This window comes from Lagopus leucura, unplaced genomic scaffold (assembly GCF_019238085.1).
Source record: "Lagopus leucura isolate 7727_CA_CO unplaced genomic scaffold, USGS_WTPT01 Super-Scaffold_100001, whole genome shotgun sequence".
NCBI lineage: Eukaryota > Metazoa > Chordata > Aves > Galliformes > Phasianidae > Lagopus > Lagopus leucura.
The window spans coordinates 78,528,926-78,541,793 of NW_024962262.1; the positions used below are offsets into that span (position 1 = coordinate 78,528,926).

The window sequence follows — 12,868 nt, forward strand, 5'->3', positions numbered from 1 at the left end:
TTTCTCCTCTGCCCCAATTTCCCTTGAGACAATCACTTAACTTCTCATGGAAAATTAGGCATTTCTATTACAAGTAATGCTTTTTCTGAAAGCAACAACAAAATAAGATAGTTAATTTCAAGAAGTTCATTGGTTGGATTTTAGAAAGACTTTATTTCAGTACACCATACATCACTCACCTGGGATCTGATGTACGTCCCCCCTCTATAGGATTAATCCTATAGCTTCTGAACTATTTTTTTATGGCAACCAAGAAACCTAATTTCCTCAACACTTCTCACATTCAGTGAGGAGAGAATATCTAGTCACAGTAACAGGTGAGACTACAAATGGAAATAATGGTTACAGACACTCTTCTATGAAATATTTAAGGACCATGGCTTGCCATATGTTACTGTTCAGCAGTTCATTGTTTATTCAAGATAATAGAGTAGCTGGAAAATTTAAGTTCATTCTTTGTCTTCTGCCTTTCTAGGGTTTTATTTTCTTAAGTGTACATTTAACGTAAAAGTAAGGAACATAGTTCTTTGTTTTCCAGTGCCTCTGCAACCACCAAATCAACTGCAGTCTTTTACCACTTTGCCTTCCTTCACAGTCATGACTGAAGCCAAATACATAGTTCTCTATATGCCAAGCATCTTCCATTACGTCACTTAATTTTTAAATTTCAACCTGATGATTTAATTTTATACTTATGCCATTATTTACTTGCCATAAATGCAAATTACATTCAGTGCCAGCAGAATCCTAAATATAAGCTATGTAAATTAGGTTTATTTCCTAACTGTTCACAAGAAATGTGGAGATAAATCAGTTCACTTTTTTTTTGTTTTGTTTTGAAGAGCTTTACTTATTAGATTGCAAATCTTACCTTTACACACATAGTATAATACTTGCAATGATGCCACACTGAGGAAGAAATTAATTAGCTAATTTCACTGAACTGATTTCCATTTTAAGCCTTACCTCTAGAATCAGCTTTCTTCCTGCACTGTAGGTCTTCAGATGTGTTGTATTCTTTACTGGTAGAACTAATTTTCCTTTTCTCCACTGAACTGAGGCAGATGGATTTGCTAGTACTTCACATGTTATATTGATGGGATTGCCTTCCCAAGAGAAATACACAGTTTGATTTGACAGAAACGTTGGAGCATCTGTTTAAAAAAAAAAAAAAAAAAAGTAATACACAAATATGTTAACTGTTTCAGTAAAACAAGCTATATAAACTTATTGAAGCATTAACATTTTAGAAAGTTTAATTTAATTCTGTTTCAATTTATTACTAACCATGATAACAACAGTATACAATCCTGAGTTTCTAGGGACCTAATTTTCATGTGCTTCTCCTCTACTGAAATTGTTTCAGATGAAATTCTCGGAAAGAGAAGACCTATCAGTTATATTTAATATTAGGCAACATCAGTCCCTTGAAAGATGTGTTTCAGAAATGACGAAGATTATTTCTTCCCAAGGATGAGAAACTCTTTAATAAGACTCTTCTGTGACAAATGTAATCGGATTATGAAACTTATATAAATTGTTTGGTGATCGAATTTATAGTGTCCACTTTTGCCATGCAGAAATTACATTCACTATGAATATTCACAGATATCTAGGAGCTTCACCAGTTTCCTACTGGAATTAGCATATACCTTATCAAATCCTTCTAAAGATGATTAGCAGTGTGAATAAACCTAGAAGAAAAAAAAAAAAGAAAGCGAAAAGAATACCTAAAATATTGCAATGTATTCTACCAACTTCAGGTAAAATACTGTACACATCAGCACGCTTTCTATTTAAGATAATCTTCATACCGGTTCCTTAACAAAACCTAAATTACTGAAAATAAAAAAATGGTGCATCTTCCTTGCAAATCTGGCTGTACATGGCTATATTAAATATGTAGCTAAACAATGAATCAGATAGAGAGAAAATGTCTGGTTTGTGAACTAATTATAATCTTGAGATCACAGTGCCTGCAGTGACAAGGCTTTTCCACTCTACACAGTTTCCTGAAGACCCTGATGGCCTCCAGAAAATGAGAGGGAGGGAGTGATTCTTTCCCTGCTCTTCTGCCTCTGTCTTGGGTAAAACAGTATTTTTTGTCTACTGAATATTTTGAAGTGTCTTTTTCATTTTTAATCCCACTTATTATATTTAAGAGTATTACGTAAGTATTCTTTATATTACTGAAAGTGAGGGAAACTAACACAATTCTTGAGGATATTTATCAATTAAAACGGGTGTCACGGCATCTCTTTTTAATACTTGAAATATTTACATATATACCTGTTTTAATAAAGAAATCTTAAATGCTTCCTGTTGTCTCAGGAAGCTATGTTTTAGACTTCTCAATTACTTCAACTTTAGGCTAGAAAATTTCTAGAAGTCTAACAAAGACCAGAACAGAGCGTATTTAATTGAACTGTAAAATTTATCTTTGGGAATGACGTAAAACTACTTTCTTCTTTCTGTAGTGCATGTTTTCAACTTCCTTATGTGTTTGCCTTTCTGCAATACTAACTTTTTGATGTTACTACACTGCTGGTGCAGGCATATTACAGGCTTTTGCAAGAGAACTCTCACCAGTTCCAAGTACAAATCAAACCTGCTACACTGATAAGCACAATCAACATATTTTGAATAAACAAAGTATGTCTGACTATGGCTTTATTTACAAGACACAGAAGCTCGTCCTTTTTTTCAAGTGTTATAGCAAGAAATTCTACTGCCCTTTGATTCTCATAGACCTTTAAAAACCGTACTTCAGCATCTAAATATCATGCAAAGAACAGAGTACTGCAGAGTGTTCTGGATGTGACATTTCAAAACATAGGACCTCCCTTAAAAAAAAAAACAACACCAAACCTTGCATATGCCTGTTTTACGCTTAAGTATGGAATGCTGGAATATCAAAAGTCCAACTCCTGACTTTTCCTCTAGAAAATAATTTAGCAGAAGTCACTTGAAGGAAAACTTCATGAACTGATTTGTGCCTGGCAAACAGCTTTTGTACTGAATGTGACAAATGTATGGATAGAAATCTCATCATAGAGCGCATGAGACACAAAATGTGGTTACCACACAACAGGTTTTAGACAAGCTTTATCCTCCATAATGTATAATTTCTCATGACAAGTTCATTCTGTCCACGAACAATGGCACAAACATGGAAGATGTAAGGATGCTCTGTCGGAGCCCAAATACCTTTCCTCCCTAGGTAAAATTGCATGTTTTGATGCTTACTGTGGGTTTAAGTATACATTTGGCCAATTTATATCATATGTAAGTGTTACACGTAAAAAAGGACTGCACTCTTGCTGTACATACATTTAGAAGAACAGGGACTTTCATTTTAAACTGCTCTATCTTCTCAAGATAGATATTTATTGGATGCTTACAGTATCTGTTTATGTTTTAAAAGAATAATTTACAAGTTTTGGGCTGTTATTTACATGTGACTATACATACTAACAGCAGTTTTAACATTCAAAATTACAAATAGTGCTAGGAGTCCTTCAAATAAAGATATACCAAAATCAACAACTCCCAAATGTAAAGCACTGCTAAACAAAATGAGCTTTTCATTGTCCCTCTTAAAAGCCTTGCGGAAAAAAAGGCTTTTCAGTAATTTCCCCAGTAGTTAATAGATCCAGTGAAGAGAAAAGAAACATTAATGGTTTTATTCAGACAAATCATCTTAAACTCACTAGTCAGTAATAGATAACTGGAATGGTATTTCATACGAAGAAGAAAGTCTGGAAATCATTATTTAAGTATGTATAGAAGATAATGTAGTATTTCTTATAAAATAAAAATGCTGAAGTGGAAGGGGATAATTGTTTTATAGAGAGATTTTCCTTTTTCTTCTTCTACATTTTCATCATTAACTGTAATATAGCAGGCTTAAATGGTTACAAAATTGGCATTTCAAAGGGAAGCACATAATATGTTTAGCATAAAGCAGTGAACAGAAAAAGAAACACTTCAAAGTTTTGAAAACATAACATTGACTATTTGATGTCTTAAAATCTAATGTCTTCAGTCTTTTAAAATAACTGAGAGACATAAATATCCTATGACATACAGTGGTGTAGGATATTTAAATGCAATGCATGTACTGTATAATAAGAAATAAAAAACAGATATATGAGAAAGGTAAAACAACAACAAAAAAATAGAAATATGTAACTCAGGACTAATTTGTGCCAGACAACAAATCAGTTCAGGGCTACTCATAAATTAACCATTCTTTCTAAGCATTTGTCCATTGAATACTACCAGTTGAAACAACATACGTGACTTTTAAATGGCTAAATACAAAACTATGAGATTGAATGCACTTCATTGAAAAAAAAAAATTGTTCACAAATTTAATAAAAACTGAGTCACAGATATTTATTACACTTAAACCTTATGACTCCACTAAAAATAAAAAATGCTGCCAAAACATACAAAAGCAACTTTTCCTATCAGTTGCCACAGGCAAACAATGAAGCTCGTAAGTATTGTTATAAACTTTAATGATAAAACATGCAGTATTATTTTGGAGAGATGAGGTAATCCAAATTAAAAATATGCTTAGAATGAAGACACACTATGCCATATAGGTATGAAATTAAACAAAATCCTCTATTAGAGTAGGATTCTGTACGTAATTCTAACTTCAGAATGGCACTTGAGAATATTAGGGAATGAGCACCAGCTATGCTCAAGCTTTTCATTTTCCTAAATGGGAAAGAAACAGACAGCACAGCAAAACATTTAGGAAGAGTCGTTACTCATAAACAGTGTATGAAGATTGCATAAGAGAAGCAAATGCTGAAAATTGTTTCTGGCATGTAGGCATTCGTATTAGGTATAATGTCTAGAACAGTGATTCAAGACAAATCAATAAATCATCTGTCTCATCCAGAAAATAATTCAATTAACAACTTCAAAGATCCAGTTCTGGTGTATGTTCAGAGTTGAAAAAAAAAAAATGGATATGGCAGATTACTGATTCAGTGCATGTGTCCAGACAGCCATAATAGCAAAGTAGTGAGCAGAATCAGATTTGTACTTCATTTAAAAGCATATGCTATCGAACTTTTTGGTATTTGTTCCTCAAATAATTAATCTTACAAAATCCCACAGTGAAAATACGTAATGGATTGTCAGGTCTAAGATGCTGGATGTTTCCTGTACTACATTTTTGGAAATCTCTCTCTTATTCTATTAACACTGGCATATTTTTCCCATCATCAAGAACTCGATATTTTAACAAATCTAGTACTTTCCTTGACCACAGTAATTATTTCCTTCCCCTTCCCTTTTTGGTTCTTCTTTAAATGCATACAATAAAACACATAGTAGTCAATAGTAAGATAGACTATCTACTAATAATACAGTTTATAAAGGAGTAGGAGTAAGTGCTTTAGGAAGGGCAACCAAGTTCTAGTCCCTGATTACCTTGACTACAACATCATATTTTTAAACCCAAACATCATGCTGATTTCTTCATCTCCATAAAAATAGATAAAAAATCATTTGTAATGAAGATAAGGTATCGTTCTGCTAGATGCAATGTGTGTTTTTTATGACAGTACCATCAGACGTTAACAAATTATGAGCAATGAATGTTTGCATAGTTCTGGTGCTTTGTGCTGACAGACACAAAAAATCTAAATGTATTTTTTGCTGAATTTCACTTGGCATGTTGAAAAAGTATTCGGTTCATCACTTAAAAAAAAAAAAAAAGAAAGAAACCACTTTCATAGAAAAATATGTTGTGAATGGATAAATCTGTTTAAAATCCTCTAAAACTGCCTAAAATATTTATGCTACTGCTGGGATACAGTTTTCAAGGTAGCACTTTGATATCTTCAGCTGGTCTAGTTTCACTAAGTTTAATCTGAACTCTCAGCTTCCTGATTTACTAATGTCTGAAAATTTGTGATCTTGTGAGTTGTACGTATTTCTGATATTTACATATTTCTTATTCAACAACCTTTACCTTCTGTACTTCCCTGTCATCCTTAGCTCCACAATATGACTCTTGTTGATCTCTTTCCTCTATTCCCCTTCCTCTCCACTCTCTTGCTCTCCCTGTCCATCCCATACTCCCAAAACCATAATAGTTATTCCTATGTGGTACAGGAATTCAGCTTTCACTTCACTTTACAGTCATTATTGTCCAGAAAAGAACAATAATCACCATGAAATTTTTAGGAACGGATTAAAAATAATAATAGCACTGCTGAAACTACCTTGTAAATCCAACTCAACTTCCAACAGGTTGATTTCCCTAAGCCTATACCTATAAACCCACAGACCTTCAGTAGAGATTTCTCAAACTCACCTGGTTTCCCTCCCTACTTTAGCCCTATGCTCCCAGTATGTGAAGAAAAAGCAGGTCAGGGGTAAGTTCTGTGGTGCGTGAGATCCATACCAGGTAGGTGATACATTTGTAGATGTTTCAATCACTTCAAGATCCTCTGAGCACAAAAAAAGAAAGATTTTATCTAGGAAAAAATGACTTGTAAAATTCTATTAAATTTTCAAATTATGAAAACTACAGTTTAAAATTTCAGTGCTTACTATCACTTATTTAACATTTTTAGCCCTACAACAAAAACTCGTGAAGCAAAATGAGGATGAAGGAAATATTTAAAAAATATATATATATTAAATCTTTACTTATATAGTTGAATATATGAAAAATAATGATGGCAAGTAAAGATGTTTATGCAAACATGAATGAAACTACTAAATCTGAAAAGAAACAGAATAAAATTCAAAATACTTTATTCAAGCCAACAAGGTATTAAAAATCTACTTAAAATAACATCAAGCACATTGTAATGTCAGCAAGACCAGGTAATACAGAGCTGCATTCGGAAAAAATATTAGAAATATTCTTGAGGTGAACGTGGTATTTTAACAAGTTGTAGGCGCACATAAGCCAAAAATCTTTCAAAATGGAAATTACTGCTTTAAGTAATAGGTTGATTTATTGCATAGATGAATAAATTATCATTTTACATTTATTGTGGCAGAATGAGAAAGAGAAAACAAAGCTGCATTCATCCATGCCCAGTACAGGCAGTCTTGGTAAAGCGTTTTTTGCCAAGTGACTTTATGCAACAATCCTCATTTTTGCTCATTTAATTATCCGATTCCCTTTAAATTACCGAAACAGCAAACCAAATTTACTTCTATGATGTATGAACAAAAGGTAGACAAGGAAAAGTTAAGTCTTAACCAGTGTCACTCCTGAGCCCTAAACTTATGCTACAATAACAGTATATATTTCATGATGCTAACAAGTGATCTCAACCATCTTTCTTTTCTCATTTGAGCTGTAAATTTAACAAGAAGAAATGCAACTAAAACCACAGAGATCTTACAAAAGATGGAAAATCTTCCAGAATATGTCAGCATTTTGTTTCACTTTCTTGTTCACTTGACCTTGACTCACAAGGTCAAATATATTCACCAGCATTGTTCTCAGGTAGTGATAACAAGATGGGGCAAACTAGACCATAATCATTCATATGTGGTAATGGAGTCCCCAAGAGCTGGGACTGCTGAGTCTGAAGAAGACTCAGTGGAGATCTCATCAATGCACACAAATATCCAAAGGGACAGACTAAGTAGATGGAATCAGGCTCTTTTCAGTGGTGCCAGTGACAGGACAAAAGGCAATCCCATCCAACTTCAAACATTTGGTGACTACATGGGTAGTAAAACTGTACATACACTGATCATATTTGTAGAATTCATAATATCAGTACATACCTGGAATTCTATTTGGAATCAAATACAGTACAGCTTTTGTGATGTACTACCCACAGTAATATTTTCACTAATTCAAAGCCTTCCTTCTTTGAAGTAAGGTAGAATTTGTGGCTCAACTTATTCAGTCTGCTTTTAAGTAATTTTTTTTTTTTCCAAAAAATGTGTTTTTGCAAAGGTATAAATTAAATAGCAAGAATCCAAAGCATCTGAAATAACTGCAGTGAAAAATAGCTGACTAACATAATGAAGGCCTAAAAGGTTAACCTATTCAGAAAGCAAAAGTCGATTAATTTAACAGTAAAGAGGTTGATTTCAAGTTGAGGTGGAAGAAAAAAAAAAAAAGACTTTTCGATAAGCAGTAAAATAATAAACACTGCAAAAGTTAATTTACTGATAAATAATATTCTGCTCTGTTACACAATTTTTTTTTGTGTGTGTAACTGAAAAAATGTTGATATGTAATAAGGAATAAAACTACAAAATTCAGCTTTGGACAAAAAGAACAGTAGTAAGCAAATCTTCTCTTTTATGGGTGAAATTATTAACTACTTAAATGTTTTCCATAAATTGTTTTCTAAGAAATCATATTTTTTAACCACTCATGTGGCTGCTCTCATATAAAAATGTACCGTATTACCAAACGTAATATGTTTGTGATTGATAGTCTATTACCCACAACACCAGCTTACCATGAGGTTGGACCTTTACAGCATATTTAATAACTGCAGAATGGAGAATTTCAAATGGAACTGAAACCTGTGAAAACCTGTAACTGCAGCTATGAAAAACTATGTTAGGATGCTTCCTAGGCAGTAGGTAGAAAAGACAGCCTTTTATAAACAACATGACTTAGAAAGTTTTTGCTGGTAAGGGATATATTCTCCAAAGGAACTTGCAATTCCCTTTGGTGATATAGAGTGACTGGATATACAAGTGTATTACTGTAGCGTGCACATGCCTGCTCCTAGGTGTAAACAATTAAGTGGTTTGAATATTTCTGATTGTGTTAATGACAGTTGAAACACGATGAAGAGATAACTTTAAGGGCAAGCAGAGAACTGCTTGTAGGAGTAGTAATCTGTTAATCATTACTGGATTGTTTAAATCCTTTCCAAATTAGTAATGCATGCTTACAGAGAATAATACCTGAAGATAGATTACCCATCGTATCTAATATGTCAAAATTATGCATTTTCATTCTCTAATGCTAATCACTGCAGTGAATAACTTGTAGAAAAACACCCAAGAAATAATGCGCTCTCTCATCAGAAATTTTTTTAATCAATCTATATTGTGATTTTTAAGATTCCCTTATATCCCTAGTATATATTTTCAGAACAAACATATCTCAGCTAAAACCACAACAGTACCATATAGAAATGCAAACATTTGTACTAAAACTGTAACAGGGAAAGGCACCTGATTTGTATGTACAAATCACTTTGTAATTCACTGGGATTTATACATTTTATTTCCTTCAGTCCTTTTAAAACCCCACCTTTAGAGTACTTTCTGTTATATCTAATTTTTTAAAAATTAGTTGATTCAATTATTATTATTATTGGCAGTAGTGATTGTGATTAATGTTAATAACACCCAATACTCAGCTTCATATGTATAATCAACATTTGCAGTTGATTATATTCATTAATGAACCATATTAAGAATGATACCTTATTTTTCATGTACTTGGTTTTTTTACATATTAAATATAAAGAAAAACAAACAGAACTGAACACAAAGATGACTTTGTAGGGAGAAATCACTGAAGTGCCTCTGGGCTCCAAACAATTTATGGCTGTCTAGCATTTACTTCAGATAAAAGGCAGGGTTAACTGCACCCAGATGGTATCAAACCTGATAATCTCCTTCTGTCCTGGAGAACTGCTCTTATCATCAAAAACAACCTCAACACAGAACAAGGATGAAGTACAGAAACTCTGTGCAATCCCACTGTCAGTTTAAGTCTCAGATAGAGGACAGTAAGTGAAGGATGAGACAGTGACACCAGGGCACTCTGTGTCGCCATTAGGGATGTTTAACTGCACTGTCATTTGAGAATGTGCCAAGAACATGCCTTCGCTCCTGACAACAAAAACTACCAAATGCTTTAAACACATATAAAGAAGACTACTGATATTATGGAGTAGCATTAGGTGCATCATTTTTTCATGTCTAGTAGCTATGGAACAATATGTACAAATAGGCCTTGGTTCTTTATTTATGTTTTAATTGTAAAATACTGAAATTTATACAAGAATGTTATTAAAATAATAAAAATTCTGATAGAATGGTCTACTAGTGATTATGCAGAGTGAACCTGAAAAAAGATTCATCTCAAAACTAAGTCTGAAGAGAAGAAAATCAAAATCAATTACATAGAAATTACATGATTTTTCATATTTGTAATTTCATAAATGAATATTTAAAAAAAAAAAAAAGCAACCCTGATAGCAATGTTCATATAAACAATATACTGAAAAAAGATCAATAGAAAGAAGGTCAAATCATTTATTCAATACCAACTTCACTAAATCTCAAAAAATTCCCCTCTTTTCCCATTTTTGCTGTGAAGACCAATCAGTTATTTAGTTTTTGAACATGTAACTTTAGGTGAAAGTTTCTTACTTGCTAATTATAAAAGAAAATGATGAATGAAAGGTAACTTTGGCACTTGCTATGAAACAAAACACACACATAAAAGGGGGGAAAAAAAAGCACTTTGAGAAAAGCACTCTGCTATTTTTGGCAACAAAACGCTATGGGGAAAGAGTGATAAGAATCATCTTCTGACAGGTCACTTGATAAGACTGATTCATCACAGAAGGTTATGACAGAAACGAGACTGATGGAGGATGAGGCCAGAATGAAGACCCTGTCCTCTGAGGACACTATTTTAAAGGGCAGAAGTCTTTGCCATTAGACAAGATCGTTTTTTTTTTTGCCTAGGTGAGACAAGCAAACCACATTTGCAGTTTCACACACTGATGCAAAGTTACTTTCAGCACAAGTTTAAAACTGCTCTAAGGGGTTAGTCAGAATGTCAACAGAGACCGACTTACATTGTATCACTCTAATATACTAGCACTGCATTATAAAATTACTGGACACTCATTGGTATGAAAATGTTTCTATTTTTGGTATTCAAAGAACACCTGTGCTAGAAAAAAAAAGCAACCAACCTTCATATCAAACTTCGTATCAGTTCAAGTTTTCAAAACTAGAGATTCCAGTTTTATAAATTTATTAAAAAAAAATCTTGTGTTATATATAAAAATAATCTGATGATAGAGTCATATAAAAAATGTTTTTATCACATTTCCAAACTGCAATGTTTTGTGTCAAAAAAGTGTTTGTACTAATGCATAACCTCAGGATCAAAACAATATGCTAATCCATCTTCACACACAGATTGCTTCTATACATACTGCAAATTAAGTGTGCCATACTCCTCACATTAATTCAATTGGGACATATTGGAATATTTGAATTAATAGGTTATCTTTTCACCCTGAAAGATGTTAAAATGACATAAAATGTATAAACACAGAAATTTTGTTGTGACCTTTGGTATGAATTCTGTGCTTCTAATGAATTCCTCATTTTCTGTTGCCTATGTTTCATAAAATATAACACATTCTATAACTCCCTTGTGAATTAAAAAAAAAACCAAAAAACCACAAAACCACAACAGTATTGAATTTTAAGTCATAATGGCTATATAAACTTAATCAAACAATATATTTTACCTATAGGCTAAGATATGATCTAGAACTGTACAGAAATTTTAAACAAGCTTCAATGAACTTTCATTTTTATCTGATAAAGAACTTTTCCCTTGAATACATAAAATATAAATAATTAGCTGTGCACCACAAAGTCCCGAGTCAGTATTTTAAACTCATATGCTTCTAAAAGAGTAATGTTTTGCAAATTTCAAATTTCTTCAAATATCTTTTTTTTTTTTAAAGTGATTATGCTAAAGCAATTGCAGTTACTTCTTCTACGACATCTGAGCTGGCAAATCTTTGCATTCCTAACATCCAATTCCAATGTGGAAAAAATCTGTGTTTCAGATTTCTTTCCTATAATAAACATTTAAAAAATAATGGAACATGCAACAGTGTACTGAAGTAACTTTCAGAATCCTTCCAGAAATCAATCATTTGATAGTCTGCAAACATTACTGATCTCTGTATCATAGATACAGAAGTTCTGCTTCAGAAGTTTGAATAAAAGGTTTTAAGAGAAGTGTTTTAAGAGAAAATTTTCCGCTGTATTTTCCTGTATTTGAAAATAAACACCCTCTGATGGCTTCTAAAACATCAGACTCTTCTCCAAGCAGAAGTATATCTTATTTGCCTCCTAGACAAAATTCAAAAGTTTTGACTGAAATGGTCTGTCCACAAAGCACCATGTGTAAGTAAAATTGTCACAAACCTTGAACTCCATGAGGAGATGTAACAAAGGGATACTTTCAGGGGATTAAGAGAGCTAAATAACAAAACAAAACAAAACAAAAAACAGGACCAAAGAGTATTTAATCTTAGAAGTTTAAGCTCCAACCTCAGCTGTTGCTCAAATCAGTCCTTACTGAATACTTTGCCCCCACTGCAGTCTTCCCTAGCCCAAAGAATTGAAATTTGGCATTAATTAAGTAGCTAGAACCATTAGAATATGATATGAGATGAAACCCTGTTGCATTTAAATCCCTGACAAAGACTCATGTAAACTTCAAAAAAGCAAAGATTCTTCCACAGAATTCATTATCACTGACTACAGAAGTACATACTTTCTTAAATTATGCAAGTTTAAACATCAAGGAAAAACTGATCTTCCATTAAGAATGTACTTTTGTTTTTTAAAACAATTTTTAAAGAGAAAACAAAATATGGGAACTTACATTCAATATCAAGGTACATGCTCTTTTGGTGCCCACCAATTCTACTTGCAGCTTCACAGTCATATCTCCCTGAATCTGACAACTTCACATCTTTAATATGCAGTGACGATTTTCCATGCTGCCCTTTGACTTCTATACGGCCATCTGGGCTCTGTTTACATTGATTTAGGAAAAAGAAAGGTTTTA

At 32.9% G+C, this 12,868-nt stretch overlaps 1 protein-coding gene across 1 annotated transcript in view; it reads right to left on the minus strand.

Moving 5' to 3' along the window:
- The window catches only part of NCAM2 (neural cell adhesion molecule 2), a 238,819-nt gene that overhangs the window by 69,180 nt on the left and 156,771 nt on the right, over positions 1 to 12,868 (minus strand). The window contains exons 9-10 of the mRNA XM_042868461.1: positions 12,683 to 12,833; positions 967 to 1,154 (exon numbers count right to left, since the gene is read on the minus strand). Coding sequence (XP_042724395.1) covers positions 967 to 1,154; positions 12,683 to 12,833 — 339 coding nt within the window. The remainder of the gene's footprint in view (positions 1 to 966; positions 1,155 to 12,682; positions 12,834 to 12,868) is intronic.